This window comes from Protopterus annectens, chromosome 8.part0 (genome assembly GCF_019279795.1).
Source record: "Protopterus annectens isolate FY-2018-M chromosome 8.part0, PAN1.0, whole genome shotgun sequence".
NCBI classification, from domain to species: Eukaryota; Metazoa; Chordata; order Ceratodontiformes; family Protopteridae; genus Protopterus; species Protopterus annectens.
In genome coordinates, this window is record NC_056741.1 from 1,583,033,813 (window position 1) to 1,583,055,562 (window position 21,750).

At 38.6% G+C, this 21,750-nt stretch overlaps 1 protein-coding gene across 1 annotated transcript in view; it reads right to left on the reverse strand.

The window, feature by feature from the left end:
* LOC122809551 (urokinase plasminogen activator surface receptor-like) overlaps positions 1 to 21,750 on the reverse strand; it is a 481,166-nt gene that overhangs the window by 234,120 nt on the left and 225,296 nt on the right. The window contains exon 4 of the mRNA XM_044081133.1: positions 18,275 to 18,409. Within this exon, the coding sequence (XP_043937068.1) occupies positions 18,275 to 18,409 (135 nt within the window). The remainder of the gene's footprint in view (positions 1 to 18,274; positions 18,410 to 21,750) is intronic.

Genomic DNA, 21,750 nt, shown 5'->3' on the forward strand with positions numbered 1-21,750 from the left:
ATGCTATAGTAGACTTGAATGGATTTGGTCTGCAGGGAGTCCTTTCACCAGGCAGGTATGTTCAAGGTTTAGTGTAGGATAGAAGGTTCAAATTTCCTTGCCTCCTAGTGAACAGGGTTCATTAAGCAGGACGGCAAGTTTTTATGCTATAGTAGACTTGAATGGATTTGGTCTGCAGGGAGTCCTTTCACCAGGTAGGTATGTTCAAGGTTTAGTGTAGGATAGAAGGCTCAAACCTGTAATGTGCAAGTTTGAAGTGTAAACAACTTCCATAAATTCTTTGACATCTCTCTCAGTTTCTTAGCACAACAAATCTGGACAAAGCCAAAATAATCATAAGACAAGGCCTGGAATCAGAGAAAAATTTTAAATATTGCTCTTATAAACTTACTCAATGATTTGCCAAAAAACACATTTTATGAGGAACAGATCAAAAATATGAGGCAAAAATCTGTATAGCTGAGAGATATAGCACTGAAGCACTTGTAATAACCCCATGTATTAGACGTCTTTTAAAACACTCTGTTGTCATAAAGCTAATGTCTAGCAAGAGCAGCTGGTGAAAAACTGTACTAGAAGCTTTTGAGAGAGTTAAGAAAAATTATTTGTTTATCAGGTAAGTGCTCAGGTTAAGTGACCCTTATTCAGCCATGACCGAGGCCTAGTACAAAGCAATATACAGTGAGTAACTGGTTACAAACAGGAGGCTTTCCCAACAGAATTTTAAAGTACAATGTCAAGATGTTGAAAAGTAGAAAGACAATTCAGTCAAGTGTAACAATCTGGGTAGAATCATTAATGCCAGCTCTGTAATCAATAATATTCCTGCTTGCAAACCTGTTGCAAATTCTGATTATAGTATCCTAGTAGGTATAGGTGATAGATTTCAGTGATAACAAAGGTGGAGAGCGTAGTTATGGTCATTTAGATGTGACAGTGAAAATGAAGTGAGACAGGTACAGGCAGCGGAAAGGAAAAGACAGTTCTGAGTATTACAGTAGGTAATGAAGTAAGGTTGCATGTATCTGATTTAGTATGAAGTTTATTAGAAAGTGAAGGGCAGTATCTAGAAGAAGCAGTTTACATGTCAGACATGGCAGAAGAAACGTAGGTCTGGTAGTGAGTAAGAGCCAATTGGCATCTGCAAGGACATGTAACAATGCTGTCTGCAAAGAGTGAGACTGATAAAGCTACACATTTTACTGAAAGTAATATGCAGTATTTTTGTATAGTTTGCTGAGTTCAATGCCGTCAGGGGGAGTCCATTCTATATCTAGGAATAAGGAACTCTTTTGCTACAGCTGCCCTGCCTTCTTAATTGAGGTGGTTGGAGACTGAAAGCCAAGCTCTTGGTTCTTTGAGGACTTTGTCAGGTGTGCCCTCAGTACTGAAGATGTTAAATGAGAGATCAAGGTATAGACACAGGTAACGGCTATTGGACTTTTGGAAATTTTGTTTTTATTGTGTGTAAAATGTTGACTGATGGAGTGTTTTGAAGCCTTTCTGACAACATACAGTACACTGGAGGAAGGAGGAATAGATGTTACAATACCATTAATAAAGAGAAAGAAAAGAATAGGCTGAAGCAGCTACATGACCCTGATTCTTAGTTTGGTATATTGTGCTTGTAAAGTTAAACAGAGTAATTTGCATACTCTGATGAGGGCAGAAACCATTTTGGATAGAGCAGATTATTTTTATACTTTTGAGAGTGGAGATAGGATGTCTGTTATCACTTGTCTAACACTTCTGTGATGCTCATGCTGTGTGTAGAGAGGTTTGGAGTCAGTTCTTATGTACTGTGGGTACATGCTTTCCTTTTATACTTCTGTTAATAATTATTGCTACTGGATGTGTTATTGATTCTGGTGATCATGCAAATATTCAGCTGAAAGATTATCTTGTCCTAAGAATGTTGACTAATTTCTTTACTACTCTCTTTACTTGTGAAACTGAGACTTGCTGTACATAAAAGAAGCTGGAATGCAACTCTTCTGAATCTCATAGTTGACTATTTTGTCTACGAATTGCTATGTTTCACTGAAGTGCACCAGTGACATAAGGTGCTCATGCATGCAAGTCTTGTATAGGGCATGAGTCTCATGCTGCCATACTGTTCTGCTTATACATTCAATAAGATAGTTGCAGATAAAAAATGCCTGGTGTGCAGAGAAGAGCAAAATTATCTTTCATCTCCTTTCGCAGGCAATCAAGGGGGTAGCTATGTGATCCTTATGCAGGACCTTTCAGGAAGGCATATACCTGGTACAACCTAGGAGCTCTGTTCCTCAGTGTGATCAGCTTCCCACATATTGCTGTGGGAAATAGAAGTTAAGAGTGCCTTAAATATTCACCCATGTGCAGTACTACATTTTTTGATTAAATATTTTTTCTTAACCTGACAGATTACAGGATATTCCATATTGACTGCAGTGGCTGATTGTCTGCATGCTGCGTGTGCTTATGATGATAGTGTTGTGTTGTAGCACTTTGTAGTTTTGTGGGACCAGGCACAGTGTACACTATGCCATGCTTCTACAACACTGGGGGTAGGTGTGTTAGTGTAGCTGCCACTGCTCCTTAGTAAACAGCTGTGGCAGTGTACACTGCTGTTTTACAATGGCGAATCTGCTTACTTCATTGCACATTCTTAGGCTATGTGTTGTTCTGTGGGAATTATTTCAAGCTTCTCTTTGCTTGCATATGTGTGTGCAGCTGCATTGCTGCAATGTCTTTCAATTTCCTCACAGCCATTTGTGTTATGTGACTGCTTCCTTCCTTGCTTATTCCTTTAGTCTTTCAGCACAGGAAGAATGTGCATAGAATGTTGTCAGCTACCACAGGAGGCAGCAAAGATTACAGACACAGTGGAGTAATGGCATCTCTGCCATTTCCTGGCTTACATCTGATATACAACCTCTGATTCCTTATTAGTAATGCTAGGCTTCCCAGTTTTGTCTCTCTTCTGCAGCTTACAGTGGTCCACCAGAACTGCAAACATGTCAGCCATGGCCTGTTGCTACTCTGGGCAATGCTGCTTCTGATGCCAGAGAGACAGATGGGGACTGCTCTTCTGGGGAGGGTTTTAGGATTCCAGACATGTACCACCCTAGTTGTTGCACTGGTTGCAATGGAGACTCCAGTTGAGTGCCCAACAACCCACAGGGTTATCATACAGAAACCTCTTCTGCAATGGTTAACAGATATGCTGGACCAGCTGGTTGATGCCATCAAGTAACTAGGGATGAGTGTGACCTTCGCCAACAGCTACCTTGACCCAGCACCAAGTCCACCTGGATCAGTAGGTATCTGATAAGCTTCTTGTACCCCATCCTGTCCCCAGCACTTTTGTGTACCCTTTGTTTGTGTGTGCATGTATCTCCCATGTCTCCCTGTTGTGTATCCATATTCACATCCATTCCTGTTTGTCTGCGGTCGTCTATATATGACTGTGTGCCATTACAAACTAACCTCACCTTTAATTCATCCCACACCATTCCTGTCTCTCTTTACTTCTTTCCTTCTGTCCCTGTTTACATATATATATATATATATATATATATATATATATATATATATATATATAATATTATGTCTTTAACAAAAAAAAAAAAAAAAATCATATCCTGGGTTCCCCCTAGCTTGCTGTAGTTTGCAGTTTCTGATGTGTGTTTCAATATTTTTTACCCCTTCTCTTGCTTTTCCAGTACTCCTCATTCCACCCATTTTAATGAACAAAAAGGTCAGGGATTGGCATAATGGTTAAGGTACAGAATTTGATTCTAAACTTCAAGGGAAATTGGCCAGATTTAAAATGACCCACCAGAGCAGTTAGCCTAGTAGTCACCTATGAACAATTAAGGTGTCCAGCTTGCTGTGCAGCCACTCCCTGTTCCTTACTACCTGCTATATTTTTTAATTGGTAAATGCTCCAGCTTGACTACCTGCTATATTATTTTTTCCATTGGTGCATGCATCAGCAGCCTGCAAATAGGAGCTTGCACTACCACATGTATTTCTTATTTGAGTTCTAGCAAGTTTCAGACAGTGTGGCATAAGATCATAGCTTAGCCCTTTTTCATAGACCGTGGCCATGTCAGTCTAATTCATTTATAAAATATCTTCTCGATTTCAGCCACCTTTCTGAAGAGCAGCAGTTAACATACTCATGCCATTTCTTCTTTTGTCATTATTCATGTCTGTTCAGCACTATTGTGCTGTCTGTCTATGTGGTATTAGCTGCGTATCACATTTATGTACTGCTCTGTGAATCCAGCCATTATATTAAAAAAAAATCTAGTTTGAGACAGAAAAGAGCTAACCAGAAAAACTGTCCAATGGATTATTACTCTAAATTCATGTTAATCTGCTCTAATATAAAAAGCATATTTGTTTCCATTTTTTTGTATTTCACTATATGTCAACACATGCAGTGTAATTATTTTTTATCTTTATGGCATGGAAGCTATGATGTCCCTTCTCTGGGCCAGTAATCAAGGAGCCTTGATCCTCACCACTGACAGCAGTGGGGAATGCTCACTTAGAACAAAAATGGATACACACAGTGTTATCAGATGCAGCTCTTTGCAACAAGAATAATTTCCCTTAAGAGCACACAGGGAGCACGCTGTAGACCTGGGGCCTGGTCTTCCACTCCACATTTCTCTCTGCAGAAATCAGTGGTCTGTGTCCCTGCTCCAAGTAGATGGCACACACACTCTTTGAGATTTGATTTTCACATACAGAAACACACACACACACACACACACACACACACACACACACACACACACACACACACACACACACACACACACACACACACACACACCTGGGAAAGGGTGGCACAGATTTACCCATTATGCCACCTCCACCCAGACTATAAATTAGATTCACTGCCACCAGCCAGCTACTTGAAGGCAATTGCCAGGGTACCTAATTAATACTTATACAAATGGTAGTATTAACCAAGAAGACAAGAATTTCAGGAGTATGAAGCCCACATGACCACCAAATAAATACAATTTTCTCCAATGTTAAACTATAGTCTAAAAGACCAGCCACAATGAAAGGTATAGATATATTTAATAATAAATAATAAAATAGAAAACATGAAAAATACTGAATATCTATTTACAATAAACACCAGAGTTTCAATTAAAAGGAAATATAAAAAATAAAACAGATGGAAAGACTCATAGAGATACAGAAAATGGTATTTAACTAATCTTACTAGATTTTCTAACTAACTGAATAATTACTGTTCCTTAGTTAAGTTGCTTACAAAAGCAAGGCAAGATGAAGTGGGTGAGTGGTTTTGTCAGGTTCAAGATAGAGTGCTGAGTGTCTCTATCACATCTCTCATTAGCATCTAAATATAATTTCACTGCTGGCTATAGGATGACATCACATCTGGTCACCTGATTCTGTGGTTCCCACACCATCCTCTTCACTAGAAGCTTGAGCCAGAATCTGGTACAGATGTGTCACAATACACACCTAGAACTTTGCTAATGCTTCTTCCAGCATCTGGGGACTGTAAAACAATTCCAAACCTTTCATCCTTCTTGCAGAGGCTAACCAGCCATTCTCTGTCACCCCAGAGTAGAAATTAGTTCACCATTAAAGACAATAAGAGCCCAGGCCTTTCCCAGACATTGCATTTCTGGCTGCATTCAGGCCTGTTAGATAAAATATTCATGGCCTAAACCAAGCCATTTAATTTCTGGCTATTTTTCTTAACCCCTTCCCTTCCATCATCCTCTGCTAACATATATACATTTCCTCAGTTACAACAGTACATTCTGATATAAATGTATATATCTTTTCTGTCCAGCAGGACCCACTTTTGATACATGTTAACACAAGCAACTTTATAAATCACTTTGGTATTCAAATTACATATAATTCTTTACCAATCTCAAGCTATCTACGCTGGCATATGTTACACATGCACTGCCATACTCTTTCTGGCATAGCTGACACTACCTCACATCGTCACAGATGAGATCTCTTATTCTTAAACCATTTTTTTCTAGTTGCTTTGCCTACATATTTGGCTGCATAACTCACATTCTTACTGTTGCAATTTTAATAAGTATCTGTGTCAAATGTTCTCTTATGACTTCTATGTATAAAATATGGGTTCTTTGCCATAAATGTACAATAATTATTTTAACCTTTACTAAGCTTCTGTTTTATGTTTGTAAAGGCAATGCTTGGAAGAATTACATATTTAAAAATAATCTGAGTCATTATAGACCACAAATGAATAGATTTATTATAACAACAACAGAACTTGGAAAATATAGAGGAGACCTAAGTATGTAAATTCTCAAAAAGAAAAGAAAATCTATAAGGGAAATATTTTATTACAGACATTTAGTTAAGGTTAGGACCTGTTTTGTATTACAGACATTACCTACAATAAATAGTGCAGTAAGGACAGAGGTTGTTAAAGAAGTAGGAAATTAACAAATGTGTAAAAAAGAAGTAATAAACTGTTGGGTATTTAATTACAGTATAATTGGATTAATCTCACTCCTACACCATCAGAAAATACAATGAAGGTTTTAATACAAATTCAGGTAGATGACACAGTTCAACCTTTCATCTGAAGGATGGCTCCTTAGCATTACAGTAACCCTGTTATGTTCTGCTGAAGTGTAATGGCTAAAAAGAGAATCAAAGTGCAAGTTGTGGAAACAAAACCTAGAACCTTCTTACCTAAATGTCATCAAAAATGAGTATGCAAATTCCTGAACTGGTGCCACTGACAAACATATGATAGTTACTACATCTTTTTAATGTACCTAAAAAGTTATGAAACCTAGGTATTTTGTCCTGCCCTGTGGCATAGAGAGACACAACCCTGACTGCATCTCAGCTAACCTGTTTTTGATGGATGGACTGGGTGGGGGGGGTGAGTGGCTAAAACCATCTCGCCCAACCTGGGGAAATAAGGCAGTCTGACATTGCAATAAAAGCATTAAGAGTCTGGCATGATATGCTCTACAAGCAGTGGGCCACCTGGTCTGGAGGGTGTGTCTGTGCAGAGCCATGCGTACACTTCATGAAGGCAGCCATAGTGGAGCGCACAGCGGCATACTCCCCAGCTGCAGCAGCACCAGAGTCCACATTCTCCTCACCGGGGGGGCCTAAGGAGGAAATTCAGTAGAAACTGTGACAGATGATAGCTGGTAGCACTTGATGGTGGTCAGCTGCAGAGTGCAAAACGACTTGGTAGCATGTTAACTTTTAACACACACTGTAGAAAAAAATAAAAATGGATTGGAGATTTAAAACTCAAAAATCAAAGAATACTGCAGTATGACAAAACCTGAAAGAAAATAATTAAAATCAGTGCAGTATGATACACACATTATCCCACATAGCTAAAATACAGGTGTACTATGTTAAGCTGGAGAAAGATAACTACTTACAAATTCTCACACAGTAGTTGACTTACTTTGGATTATTATGAGAAATTGCATATATGATCACTCATTTTACAGATCAGCATGTCTTCTAACAGAAAAAGAAATGCAAACGCACTGCCAGTCTGGTTCTGAAACTAAAAGAGGTGAAGCACCCCATCTAAGTAGAAAATCTTATTGCAATACCAGATTTGTGATCATTATTTAGCCTCATTCCTGCTACCATTGTCTTAATCACAAAGGTGTGTTACCTAAGCTCTAAACACACATTATAGACATAACTAGACTCAAGCATAACCTTTTTAGAGCTAAAAAATAAGGGTTTCAATATATGTAAGTGTAGATCAGTGTGTATATTGAACCTAGTCAGCCACTGTAATTAGAGAGCACATGCATATAAGTTACTGAGCATGTGCGAGATCAGTGCCATTTTGTATAGTCATTCAGTGTGAATGCTAGCTTCAATGGAGATGCACATGCAAGTGTGTTTGAAGTAATCAGTAAGCACATGAAGTTCAAAGTATATGTTCAAGTTACAGCTCCAGATGTGTTTATGTATAATAGTTCACAGATTCATACTAAGCTAACTGCCCTTGCAAGCCATTTTAAGCCTAGCCAATTATCCCTTGTGAGATTCAAACCCTGCACCTTGTGTTTGTAAGGTAAACACCTTAACCATTAGGCCACCCTGACTTTAATGCATTCCTAGCCTCAGCATTTCATTTGAGTACACAAGACATACAAGATAGTGTCAGACAGGGATCCAAAGTTGAAGCAGCTCACACACCATGAGGCACGCAGTTAGAAGTGGAGTAATATGCAGGACTGAATTCGCAAACAAGTCAGCAGGTATTTGAAGGTATTTAAATTAACTTCAAATGATTATCAATCACCAAACAGATGGCATAGCATTCAAAGTGTTCGAAATAATTACTGACTTATTCGAAATGTAACATAATGATTAAAGTGTTTGAAATAATCTCAGAAGTGTTTAAAATGTTCAAAAAGGCCAAAATGTCTGTCTTGTTTTACAGTGTATGACTTTTTCACAGTAACTAAGACATTTTGAAGTGTCTGAAGTGTCCTGAGTGTTCGAGGTATTTGCAGTGCTAAAGTAAAGTATTTTGGAGAGGTTGTTGTGCACTTGATAAATATTACAAGTACCAGGTCTATACTTATGTTTAAAAGAAATTTGATGTTATGGCAGAGGGACTTCACAGACCTGAACCGCTGATGTTTGATAATATTGCAGAGAACTGGCATGTGTTTGAGAAGGAGTATGATATTTTCATACAGGCTGCATTTTTTATAAAGCTGCACATAAAAAGAGCATTTATACTTCTCAATTTAGCTGTCTCAGAGGGCATTGAGTGAGAATGTTCATTTTTGTATGCACCTGCTGTGTCTGCAGGGGAAGGGGAGAACCTCCATATTGTGATACAGGTTGGAATGCAGGAAGACCCTGAATGCTTAAAACATAAATTTAGAGAAATGTGTAACTCTCAAACAAATACTACAATGGAATGGCACAAATTTTATACAAGAAATCAAACGACTATTGCAGCTTATATTACCAACTTAAGAAATAAAATGAAAACATGCAGATTTGTTCATCTAAAAGATGAGTTGATAAAAGACCATTTTGTATGTGGCGATAATGATGCAGTGAGAAAGATTTTGCTTTGAGATATTGAATTAACATTGAGCAAAGCCATTAAGATGTGTCAAATACATGAGATTACATAAAAGTATATGAATATGCTTATGAATGAGAAAAGCATACTTGCCCTATCTGCTAGTGTGAATGTTGATGGTGTACAGCAGCAGAAAGTTAAGGTGAAAAAGAAATATAAACCGAAGGGTGCCACAACCAACCTCATTGTTAACTGTTGCAATTGTGAAGGCAGTCATGAACCTAAATGGGAAAAGTGTTTAGCTTTTGGTCAGTAATGTCACAAATGTAAAAAGTGGAATCATTTTGAAAGGCTTTGTAAGCCTAAAGTGTCACAGACTTATACTAAAAGAGAGTATCCAAAGAAGCAAGTAGATCAGATAGAGACTGTAGCAAACTCCAAGAGCTATGTTGATGGTATCTCTGTGATCAATGAAACAGTTAATACAGTAGACTATCAGTTGTCAGCAAAGAGTGAAATATTTTGTACTGTACAGATTAATGGGAAACCTGTAGAGCTTAAAGTAGACACAGGATCTAAGTGCAATGTTATATCAGCACAAATGTTTGCTAAAGTAAAAGTTGGTGAGAAACTTGATTCAGCAAAGTGTGCAAAACTAATTGCTAATGGTGGCGAAGAGATTCATACTGATGGTGCAGTAATTATTTCTTTCATGCCATTTTGCTGGAAACAGCTATTACTTGCAGTTTTACATAGTCAAAAGACACGTGCAATCACTGTTAGGCCTCAAAACAGTCTGAGAATGGGGCTGATTTCATTTAATAAAGAGGTTCACCATATAAGTATGAATAACAACCATAGTTATACGAAAAGTATTTATAGTGAATATGCTAATATATTCAAAGATGAGCTTGGTAAATGTCCAGTCACATATTCCATGAAGTTAAACTATGAAGTAAGTCCAGTTGTTAGACCAGCACAGAAGATTCCAATAGTAATGCAGAGTAAAGTAAAAGCAGAACTAGACAAAATGGTGAATTTAGGTGTCCTTATGCCAGTAGAAGAGCCGACTAAATGGGTATCCTTCATGGTCGTAGCTCATAAGAAAAGCTCAGATGATATTTGAATTTGTATTGTTCCAAGAGACTTAAACAAAGCAATTAAGCATCCTCATTATCCGATGCATACAGTAGAAGAGGTAGCCGCTCTAAAGCTTGTTTTGGCAAATTTCACTGGATTCAAATTTTCATTGTTAACTACATGCACATCATTTGGTAGATACAGATTTTTCTAAATGCCATTTGGAATCAATTCTGCCAGTGAGGTATTTCAGCGTGCCATCGAACAAATATTTGTTGATTATCCATGTACTATTATAGTAGACAACATTATTGTTGGAGGCAATGGTGAAGATGAACATGATAGAAATCTCAGGAAAGTTCTAGGCCATACACGTGAACTAAATCTTAAACTGAATCCTGAGAAATGTAAATTCAAACTGAAGGAAGTTACTTATGTGGGACATTTGTTTACCAGTTCTGGCTTACAACCAGATCCATCTAAGCAAGCAGCAATTCTTGAGATGGCAGCTCCAGAGAATGTCACATCTTTACAACATTTTGTAGAAATGATCAACTATTTAGGAATGTTCATCTCAAACTTGAGTGAGCTTTCTGCACCATTATGTGAGCTGACAATGTAAACTGGCCCTGGTTGGAACAACACCAATGAGCATTCAATATTCTGAAGAAGAAAATTGCCAGTCCACCCACATTGAGATATAATGATGTTCACAAACATGTAACTCTTTCTTGTGATGCTTCAAAGTGCGGCACTGGTGCATCATGTCCTCAAGAAGGCATACCAGTAGCCTGTGTGTCAAAAACTTTAACTCAAACAGAAATGCATTATGTACAAATAGGGAAATAACTTTTTGCAGTAGTATTCACATGTTCAGTGTTCAGTGATTATATTTATGGCAGACCTATCCAAACAGAGACTGATAACCAACCACTAGTGACAATTTTGAAAAAGCTAATGCATACAGCCCAGCTTGATTTGATGTTAAAATTGCAAAAGTACAATTTCAATATTGTTTACAAAAAGGACAAATACTTGTACCTTGCTGATGCTTTGTCACTCACACCCAGAGAAATTATAGGACAGCATGAAAATGAAACAGCAGACTTTGAAGTCATGGAAGTCAGAAATATTTTGTCATCACATATTGATGAACTAAGAAATCACACAGCTTCAGACCCAATTCTCCAGGAGTTAAAAACGTCATCAGTCAAGGATGGTCAACATGACACACTAGTTTACCACTTAACATTCAGCAGTATTTTCCTTACAGAGATGAGCTCATCATGATAGAAGATGGAATCATCATGAAAGGTCCAAAAGTGGTAATTCCTAAAGCATTACAACAGGAATATATCAAAACATTGCATCATGGTCACCCAGGTACTGATTCAACTAAAAGAAGGGCAAAAGGCATTGTATTTTGGCCTTCTATGTCCAAATATATACAGAAGGAAACTCTAGCATGTTAAATTTGCAACAGCACCAAATTGCATCAACTGAAAGAACCACTTCAGCTACACCATTTTCCTGAATTACCATGGTCAACGGTTGCCACAGATATTTTCGAATGGAATGGTCAACATTACTTAGTGTTAGTAGACTCTTACTCAAATTGGCTTGAAATTGACCTACTTCCTAACTTGATGTCCAGCACAGTCACTACAAAATTGAAGAGACATTTTTTTCTCCATGGTAGTCCGCACAAAGCCATGTCTGACAATGGTACACAGTGTACAAGTCAGCAGTTCAAGAAATTTGCTGAGTCTTGGGCCTTTGTTCAAATTACCAGACTAGTAGTCCTGAGTATTCACAAGCCAATGGGTTAGCTGAATGTGCAGTTCAGACTGCAAAACATTTGTTGGAGAAATCCGAGATAAATGGTACCAATGTTTTGCTTAACTTACTGGTGGTGCTGTGGTAGCGTCGTCACCTCACAGTAAGACATTGTCCCGTTCGATTCTCAGTTAGAGTGTCTTTTGTGTGGCGACATGCGTGAATGGGCATCCCTTCACTGAAGGTTGTGCATCAGGCCCGGCAAGTCGGCATGTAAAAATGTACTGCCAGTCATTAGCAGACTGGAGTTCCGCTGTGGTGACCCCTAACCAGGAAAAGCCGAAAGACACAACAACAACTCAATCTCAGAAACATTCCTCGATATAACTTACTTGGTTCACCTGCTCAGAAATTAATGTCCAGACAGACTAGAACAACTCTACCAATCAGTATATAATAGTTAGCACCAAACGTAAAGAACAACAGAGTGGTCAAGGCTCAACTTTTGAGAAAACATCAGTCACAAAAGTTTTACTAGGAAAACCAGTAAATCCCTTAGACCATTACTACAAGGAAAAATTGTGAGAATGCAAACATATAAAGGATATGACTGAGTGGGAATCAAGAAGAACATTTGTGAGGAACTGAGATCTTACATCATACAATCAGAAGGAATGGATTTCAGAAGGAATCAAAGACATGTGTTACCTGCCTCTGAACCAGTGACACAGTAGATTGCCTGTGCCAATGACTCTAATTCCCAGAGTGGCTGTACACCTATTCAAATCCAAAAGGACAGTGTGCTTTTCTCAAAAATGTTGATGCAATCCCTTATATTCCAGTTTTGAAAGAATACCCAGAGATTGTCCTTGTTGCTAAACCCAGTCAGAATTTATGTGTTATCAGATTGGGTAGAATTTCCAGACCAAATCCAAAATACACAGTGACTTGGACTTGAACTCAGTTTTGTTTGTTGAAATTTTGTTATAATGTTTAGCTCTTAAAATGTCTTTGTTTTCCTATTTGCAGGTCAAACAAAATTAAAGAGGGAGGATGTAGCTCAGTGTGTATATTGTACCTAGTCACCTGCTGTAGTCAGAGAGCAAGTGCATATGTCACTGAGCACGTGTGAGATCAGTGCCATTTTGTATAGTCATTCAGTGTGAGTGCTAGCTTGAATAGAGATTCACATGCAAGTGTGTTGAGTCAGTCAATAAGCATATGAAGCTTGAAGTATATGTTTCAGTTATAGCTCCTGGTGTGTTTATGTACAATAAACAACTTGAACGCATACCCAGCCTCAGTGTCTGATTTGAATACCTGAGACATGTGACAGTAAGCTCCAATAAAAACAAATTGTTCACAAAAAAGTATCTCTGTTACTGAAAAAAGTGCACACTAGCTTTGTATACATAACTTTAAATTCTGTACAAAATAGGACAGGAAAGGACTACTATTTTGTGCAAAAGAGTAGGGGAAAGAACTACAGATATATCTGATGAAGCAATGACAAGGGCAAAAGTGCTCATCCTTTGTTTTAACTTAGTAAACTGTAATTAACAAGAAATACCAGCTTAAACCCTGCATTTTTTATTTTTAGTAATAATGCAAATTGATCTGTGGCATGGATCATAAGAGGTTTTGGCAACAGTCTACTTTATTAATTCTTATCCCGATATCAAGATTGCCAGGCACCCAGCATTACTGCTGCATAGGTTAAAACAGCACTGTCCAAGGCCAAGAATACAGCTTCTATGGGACCTGACAATATCCCTGGTTGTGTTCTACATGAACTACAAAGTGAACTGGTACCTCACCTGTGTGGCCTGTTCAATCACAGCCTCACCTCAGGCTTTGTCCCTACCAAATGGTGCACTGCTACAGTCATCCCTCTCCACAAAGGAGGAGCCACTACAGACCCTTGTAACTATCACCCCATTAGCCTGACGAGTCTGATATGCAAAGCTATGGAAAGCATCATCATGGACCTAAAAAACAAGGATATAGGGAATCTACAAACTCTGGATCCCACACAGTTTGTTGTGAAGGATAGATCATGCCTGCTCAACTTGGGTGACTTCTTTGAGTCAGTCACCAGAGCTGTGGATGAAGGCAAGGTGGTTCATACAGCCTACCTTGATCTGGCCAAGGCTTTTGATACCATTCTGCACTCAGGAATCATAGAAAACCTCACTAAACTTGGCATCAACCTCTATATCACTAGGTGGGTTTCAAACTGGCTCACAGATAGAACCTACAGTGTGAAAGTAGCTGACTCCAAGTCAGACTGCTGACTAGTCACTGGTGGAGTCCCATAGAGTTCGGCCCTGGGTCCTCTCCTGTTTGATATCTACTTCTCTGAAGTCCAGGCCAACACGAAGGGACTCTGGCTGACAAATTTTGCAGACAGTTGCAAGTTGGGAGCTATTATTAACTCCCCAAGTGATGTTGACATCATACAGAATGGCATCACTAAGACCAATGACAGGTGTCAGAACCATGGCCTTAAACTCAATGCCAAAAAATGTGTCATCATCCCCTTTGGGAAAAACTCAGTTCACATGAATTACCACATTGAGGGTAGTTCACACATTGAGGGTAGTCCACTGAACACAGAAGGCGTTATAAGAGATCTGGGAGCACAGGTTGACAGCAACCTCTCTTTTGATCACCACACTGCCACTGTGGTCAGAAAGTCCTTCTATGTGGCACATCTCATTACTAAAAGTTTTGCATCCAGGAAGAAAGAAGTCATTGTCTCCCTCTACTTTTCCCTCTTTAGGCCAATCATTGAGTGCAATGCCCCATTTGGCATGTACCTCACTAGACACCTGCAATAACTGGAGAGGCCGCAAAAGTATCTCACAAAGAGGACCCTAGGCCTTAAACACTTGTCCTATATGGACAGACTCAAAAAACTCCAACTATTCTCTGTCTCATATCGCCTACTTAATGGCAATCTCTGATTGATTTACAAAGCCATGTCTGACCCAGCTCTGTTAGAAATGCTACATCTAAAGAAATCCAAATCCCCTCACACCACACACTCCAGAGACCTCAACCTCATTACCACAATTAAAAGAAAATGCTAGAGGGACAGGTTCATAACCCAGAGACTGCTCATGCTATGGAACAGACTTCCCATACATGTCAAGTGGAGCACCTCGCTGACCCTCTTCAAGAGAAATCTTGATGAGTGGATGGGAAATAGACAATTCACCCCAGGGATAACTCCAGTGGCTCTACTCGATAGAGACACTGGGAACTAAGGTCGGGTGGCACTATGTCAGGGTAATCCTATGGCTAGGCTTTTAAAGGCCCAGGGCCATTAGCCTAGTACACATCTATGAACCTATGAACCTATGAACCTATGAACCTAAGAGTAATCGTTCCTGTGCAATTAATTTTCTCTTTTTGTATGTAATTTTCTTTTATATTTTACTGCAAGTCATGGGCATGAATTTTCCTTCAAAAAACCTAGAAAGTAAAACCACTTTTGCAAGAACATGATTAGGCACTTAACTTAGCAAAAAATCAAACTGTTGTTGGAAAAAATAAAATGAGAGCTATCTCAATACTTTCTCAGAAAAGCACTGGTACAATGTGCTATCCTGCAAAGTCAGTAGGAGCGGGACGGTTTAGGAAAAGCAAAGGCAAAATGCTGACATGCTGTAGTGGTATAAAATGTTTTGTGGAAAGAAGAGGTCTGGACTGATAAGTAAACATGTTTTCCAGTAATAGCCTTAAAAAGTATTATAAAGTAATATTAACTAGATGAATACTACACATAAGATCAATATATGATCACAGTATGCAATATAATTTATTCATCTACCGGTCATTTAACCACTCCTGTTGTTGTAATAGTCACAAAAAAACTGCATATTATTTGAGCCTCTGCCCCCTTCTCTACTAGATAATCATGCTTCTTGAGCATTATTTTTATTTAATAGTGAATGCAGAACCAAACCTTGATGCTATGACACAAATAAACTCAGCGTTCTAAAATGAAATGACAAAAAAACTTTTAAATGAAAAGACTAAACTTCTAACAGCTGAAAGAAAATAGGCAGTAAAAACAATATAATACAACAATATAATAGGTTACCCCAAGTGATTATGTCCAAGTACTAAAGAAAGTTGTCTTGTTTGTAGTCACATGACATGTTTTTTTCTCTTGGTTAATCTATGGTTCACTATGTTTTATTCTCTGTATATATATATATATATATATATATATATATATATAGATATATATCTAGGACGTTTGCTCGACTGAGCAAACATCCGAATACATAAAACCCAAACACACTTTAACGAAAGCGCTTTTATCGAAAAAGCGCTTTCGTTAAAGCATGTGACAAAATAAAAAAAAAGTATCTCCGGCCATTTGGATTTCGGACATTTGCTCAGTTGAGCAAACATCCTAGATCCATATGTATATATATGTATAAATATATACATACATATATATATATATATATATATATATATATATATATATAGATATATATATATATATAGATATATATATATATATATATATGTATATATATGGGTCTACCTGAGAATGTCGACAGATGAGAAGACCGACAACGAAATCACCGACGCCAGAAGATCGACAAGTCAGAAGACCGACGGATGAAAACACAGACGCGGAGAACACCAAGATGGGGAAAGGATGTGTAAGTATGCAGTAGTGACGGACATTAGGGTGCGAGTAAGGTAAGTGTGCGATGTTGACGGTCTGTAGGGATAGGGGTGGGTTAAGTGAGTTAGGGTTAGGGTGCGGGTTAGGTAAGGGTGCAGTAGTGATATTTTTTGGGTTAGGGGCGGGTTACGTGAGTTAGGGTTAGGGCGCGGGTTAGGTGAGTGTGCGATAGTGACGGACCTTAGGGTTAGGGTTTTGGTTAGGATTGTAGATAGTTGTGTATGTAAGGTTTAGTGTTTGTTTGTTAGGATTTTGGTGTGCTTGTGTTGTGTGTGTGGTTTTTGGACAGGGGATTTGTTTTGTTTGTTAGTTGTTGTTATGATGTGTTGAGTGTATGAGGTGTCGTGTTTGTGAACTGTCGATTATGTGGTGTTGGTGATGTCGTTGTCGGTGTTATGCACTGTCGATGTTGTCAGGTAGATCCATATATATATATATATATATATATATATATATATATATATATATTGTTTTTCCATATTTGCTTATACAGTATTTTTTCGTATTGTTTTTCATGTATTTCTTCATATTGTTTTTGTTGTTTTTTTTCTCTCATATTAGCTTCTTCAAAATTGTTAATCATATTGTTTAATTTTGACACTTACTATGGAGCTTTTCTTTCCAGGCCTCTGCTGAAAATGGACCTGTGTCCAGTCGGACTATCCCGGTAAACAAATGTAAAATAAATAAAAATAAAATAAAATTTATATTTTGAGTTGCCTGTCACATGTGCCATGCCATTTATTTTAACCGTCAGTAAACTAATCCAAGGAACCATTTCAGCCGCAACACAAGCCAAAGACAGAGAAAGCAAATAATACAAAAAGGTAACTTTGCAGACTCAACAGCGATGACATGCTTTTCATTAAATTTTCATATAGCAATGTGTTTTTAAGTATTTCTACTATATACTTCACAGAAACTGGCAACTTGAAATCCTTCCAGAAGTAATGTCCCTAATGTGCCAACTCACAATTGCAAGGCTTTTTATATGGAAAGCATGTAGTTTTACAACTGTCATAATGACATGTTTTTTAATGGGAGTAAGGAATAAAAGGCCACCAAAAAGCTGTTTTTCATGCTGTTTGAAATTCTAGATCTGTACTTCAGTGTTTTAGAATTCTGGGATCTTAAGTACTGAGCAATGCCTTTTTCATACAACAGCAATACAACGTAAATAAGCAATCCAAAGAGAGAGTAGATTGTCAGTACTGCATATTCAGAACTGATCCCTCCTCAAAGTACATTGCATAACTACTACAGAAATTCAGTAAAATGTATTGGTCATTATCTCTTCAAAAGAGAGCACTCTAAACAATCTGAACTATTTAATTAGTAGATTTATAAACTTTCCATCATTAAACAAAACTGCAAAATGAGAGCTAGCAGAAATCAGGGATTTGCAAACTAACAAAGGAATAATCCTGTACCCTAAACCTGGGTAATTTGACTACTACACTCATTTGGAAACAAAATGGGGAACATTTTTTTATTTCACTTATGCGTAATTCTTGGCATAACAATATTATGTCTGTTTAGTCTATCTATTTACACTTTGACCAGTGAAGTGTAGGAAATAGTTGATTTTTTTTTTTAATTTGAGTGCCATCTTGTTAACAATAGATATGAAAACTTACCAGATGCCACGAGAGTAGAAACATCCACACATTGGTTTTCAACTCCAATGCAGTTTATTGCACTGCTAGATGTGCAGGAATCTTCTTTGTAACCAGTGCAGGAATAACACTGCAGGTAATTGGAGAATACAGTAACTTCAAAAAAAGTAATAAAAAAAGCCATAAGTAACTTACAGCAAAGGATTTAATGTTTAAAGTATGATATGCAGACTTGTAAAACAATTTTTACCAAGAAGTTTGTAATAAACTACGCATTGTACAATGCTTCAATATTATCCTTTGATTTTAGTTCAGTACTTAATTCTTATTAATGTCTTTGGTTACATGAATGAACATTGCTGGATGAACTTTAGATTATCATAACCCCATTTAGCTGTGGGGGTACATGTTACATTATCAGCCATTAAATATTTTAGCAGTGTATATATCTGTTTAGGTATAGACAATGCAAGGGTAGTACCTCAGCTACTGTGGTTTGATCACAAAGGTGAAGCCCAAGTTATCCAACAAAGGCAGCCATGGGTAAGCCTGCATTACTTTCATATAAGAGTGATGTATGGCTATTATACAGTGACATTTAAAATAGAAATTTCTTAAGTTACGTAAATAATGCCTTTGTGTGATCGGCCCCATACCCTTTCTGTTTTCAACAGTGAGTATTGCTTGGGTTGAATTATGGATGTACTGCACATCTCCTTTATCTAATGTCCCATATACTACATAATAACATTCAAATGAGTGTTAACATGCTAATGAGAGTCATTACATATGAAATGAAACCACAAATGGCAGATCCAGCATTTTCTGGTGTACAGAGTTTCACTTGTGTGAAGATACTGGGAGCAGCATCTGCAGTATCTGGACCTTATACATTAGTATGTACCACCCAGTGTCCGTCATGTTGTGCATTACCATCGTCTGTGTTCCAGAAGGGTCTGCCAGCAGGTGACATACCAAATGACTGGGCGCTGCTAATCACAAATATGATACAAGACACCATATGGGAGTTAATAGGCATGTGCCACCCTCTTATGGAATCAAGGATGATATGTAGAATGCCTCCCCCACTGAAGACTAAGCATTAATCATTCATGCTATGGAACCTCTTAGCATCTGACAGAGGACATGTCCAGAGTTTCACAGGTTGTAGTCTAGCAAATCATACACAAAGGAGAGATTCACCACTATGTGAGGATTTTATAATGTAGCCCACTTTTTCTGAGGTTTTTCAGGGCACTGACTACATCCACATTGCTATACAGGCCCCATTTGCTCAATGTGGCATCCAGTATATGAACTAGAAGGGCTCCCACTTCAAATACTGCCATAAGGTGTTATATTTAATGTGTCTGTGCTCCAACCAGGTAGTTCTCACCTCTACCAATGTTTTGTGTTGGGTGTTTGTCTAGAGGGTCATCAGCAGGTGCACACACTGTTACCTACCGAGTGCCGCACAGTATGGTCCCATGGATATAGGTAGCAGACCACTCATGATGGTGTCTACTGTTGTGTGTTATAGGTGATGCTTGCTATCCTCATAAATTATGGCTTATAACACCCATCTGCAGCACTCAGACCATGGCAGAGATGGAGTATTTTGCATTATCACAGACATGTAACACTGTGAGCTTGTTTTGACTGCTGAATTCCCATTTCTACTGCTTGGATACTTTGGTGATACAATGCGGTATGGTCCAGAGAACTACTGCAAGCTATTTGTGGGCCATGCTAAGCCACATAACTTGGTGCTATGAAAACAGTTACAACTTGCAGGCACCATGGCAGTGTTTGACATCTCAGTGGCAACAGTAGAGGTGGAACCAGCTGAGGCAATACCCTATGAGAGGTAGAGGCAGGAACAATACATTGTGGCAGTGGCAAACAGGCAGCTGTGCACAACTATGTGTCATGTCAGGGGTTGGGAGGATGGCCTAATGGTTAAGGTGTTTGCCTTACAAACACAAGGTGCAGGGTTTGAGTCTCACAAGAGATAATTGACTAAGCTTAAAATGGCTCACAAGGGCAGTTAGCTTAGTACTAATCTATGAACCTATGAACCTATGACAAAACAAGCACAAAACAAAACCAATGCATGTAGTAATACAAATATGTTATGTACTACAATGCACTGACTGGGCATGCTGTGAGTCAGACATTACCTTACCTACAGAGGCCAGAGGGGAAAGCAAGTAACATTCATCATCATCACTTACACAGCTGGAGATCGACACCTTGACAAGTGACAGCAACATTAGTATAGGTGGAACAATCATGAGTGATGGATGCAGTACAAATCACATAGCTAGGAGGTTGGGTGGAATTAGCATTCACATCCTCCAGTGATGGAGTGGAGGCTCCACTGATGAAAAGCTTTCTATGTGTCTCCTGTGGCCCCACAGCATCAGAACAGGAGGCATGCTGCCCATGGGACCAAGGAATGGCTTATTGCATTGGCAGCATGTACTACAAACCTGCTGTGTCTTCCCACAATGTGGTGTTCCAATAGAATATTGACAGCGCATAACCCTGGGAATGAAACAGGTAGGTATTGATTACTGCAGGATTGCAGGGGAATGTAATGCCATTGGAACTACAATACCCTGATTGGTACTGGACTCAGCTATGGAAGTGTCTACATCCAGAGCCAGAGGCAGCTAATGACACTGCGAACAATAAAGCTATCCCTGGAATAGAGCATGTCATCTGTCTAAGCCTGGCATGTGATCATGCAATATGCATCTATTCCCTACCATGGCCATGGGGGATATTTGTCAGCATACTCATGACTAGACCAATGGCTGCCCCTGGCAACCAATGCCCTCAGTAGCATGTCTGCTCCCAGTCTCTATGTGTCACATCACTCTGCATGCATCGCAGGACATGCTCTGCAGTCCCTGAAATAGTTGCAGTTTCTCAGACTACAAAGTTGTGCAGCAAGTTTTAGTCTACAAACTTTGTGCTGGGAAAGCCACTACAAGTGGGCATAATCAGTGACTGGGGCAACTCCCATCCAAGCAAATAATAACATAGTCATTGTTGTGCTTAGTTTATGGCCAAGAATTTTTGCTCAGTGGGTTTCTCTCCATGGCATTTTCCTCTTTAAATAGCACAAACCATGTGCTCTTTGCTGCATAGCCTTGAGATAAAATTGTGCCTTGGCCTACATCAGACATGTTGGTTTAAATTGTAAATGGTTTGGAAAAAATCAGGGGATACCAGCACAGCTTTTGAGTATTGGATCTCTGCTTCTAAAGACCACAAGATCCTTGTGAGCATCTTCCCCTCGGTTAGGTCAGTGAGAGAGCATGCAGTTGTGGCAAAATCTTCCTGTAATACACAAAAAGGCTCTGACCTTTTCTTAGTCTGAGGCACTAGTTAGTCACTCGCTGCCTCCCATTTCTTTTCTTTCTGAGATTTTATATTCTCTCTCTCTCTCTCCCTCTGTATACTATACCCTAAATACTTAACTTCACTTA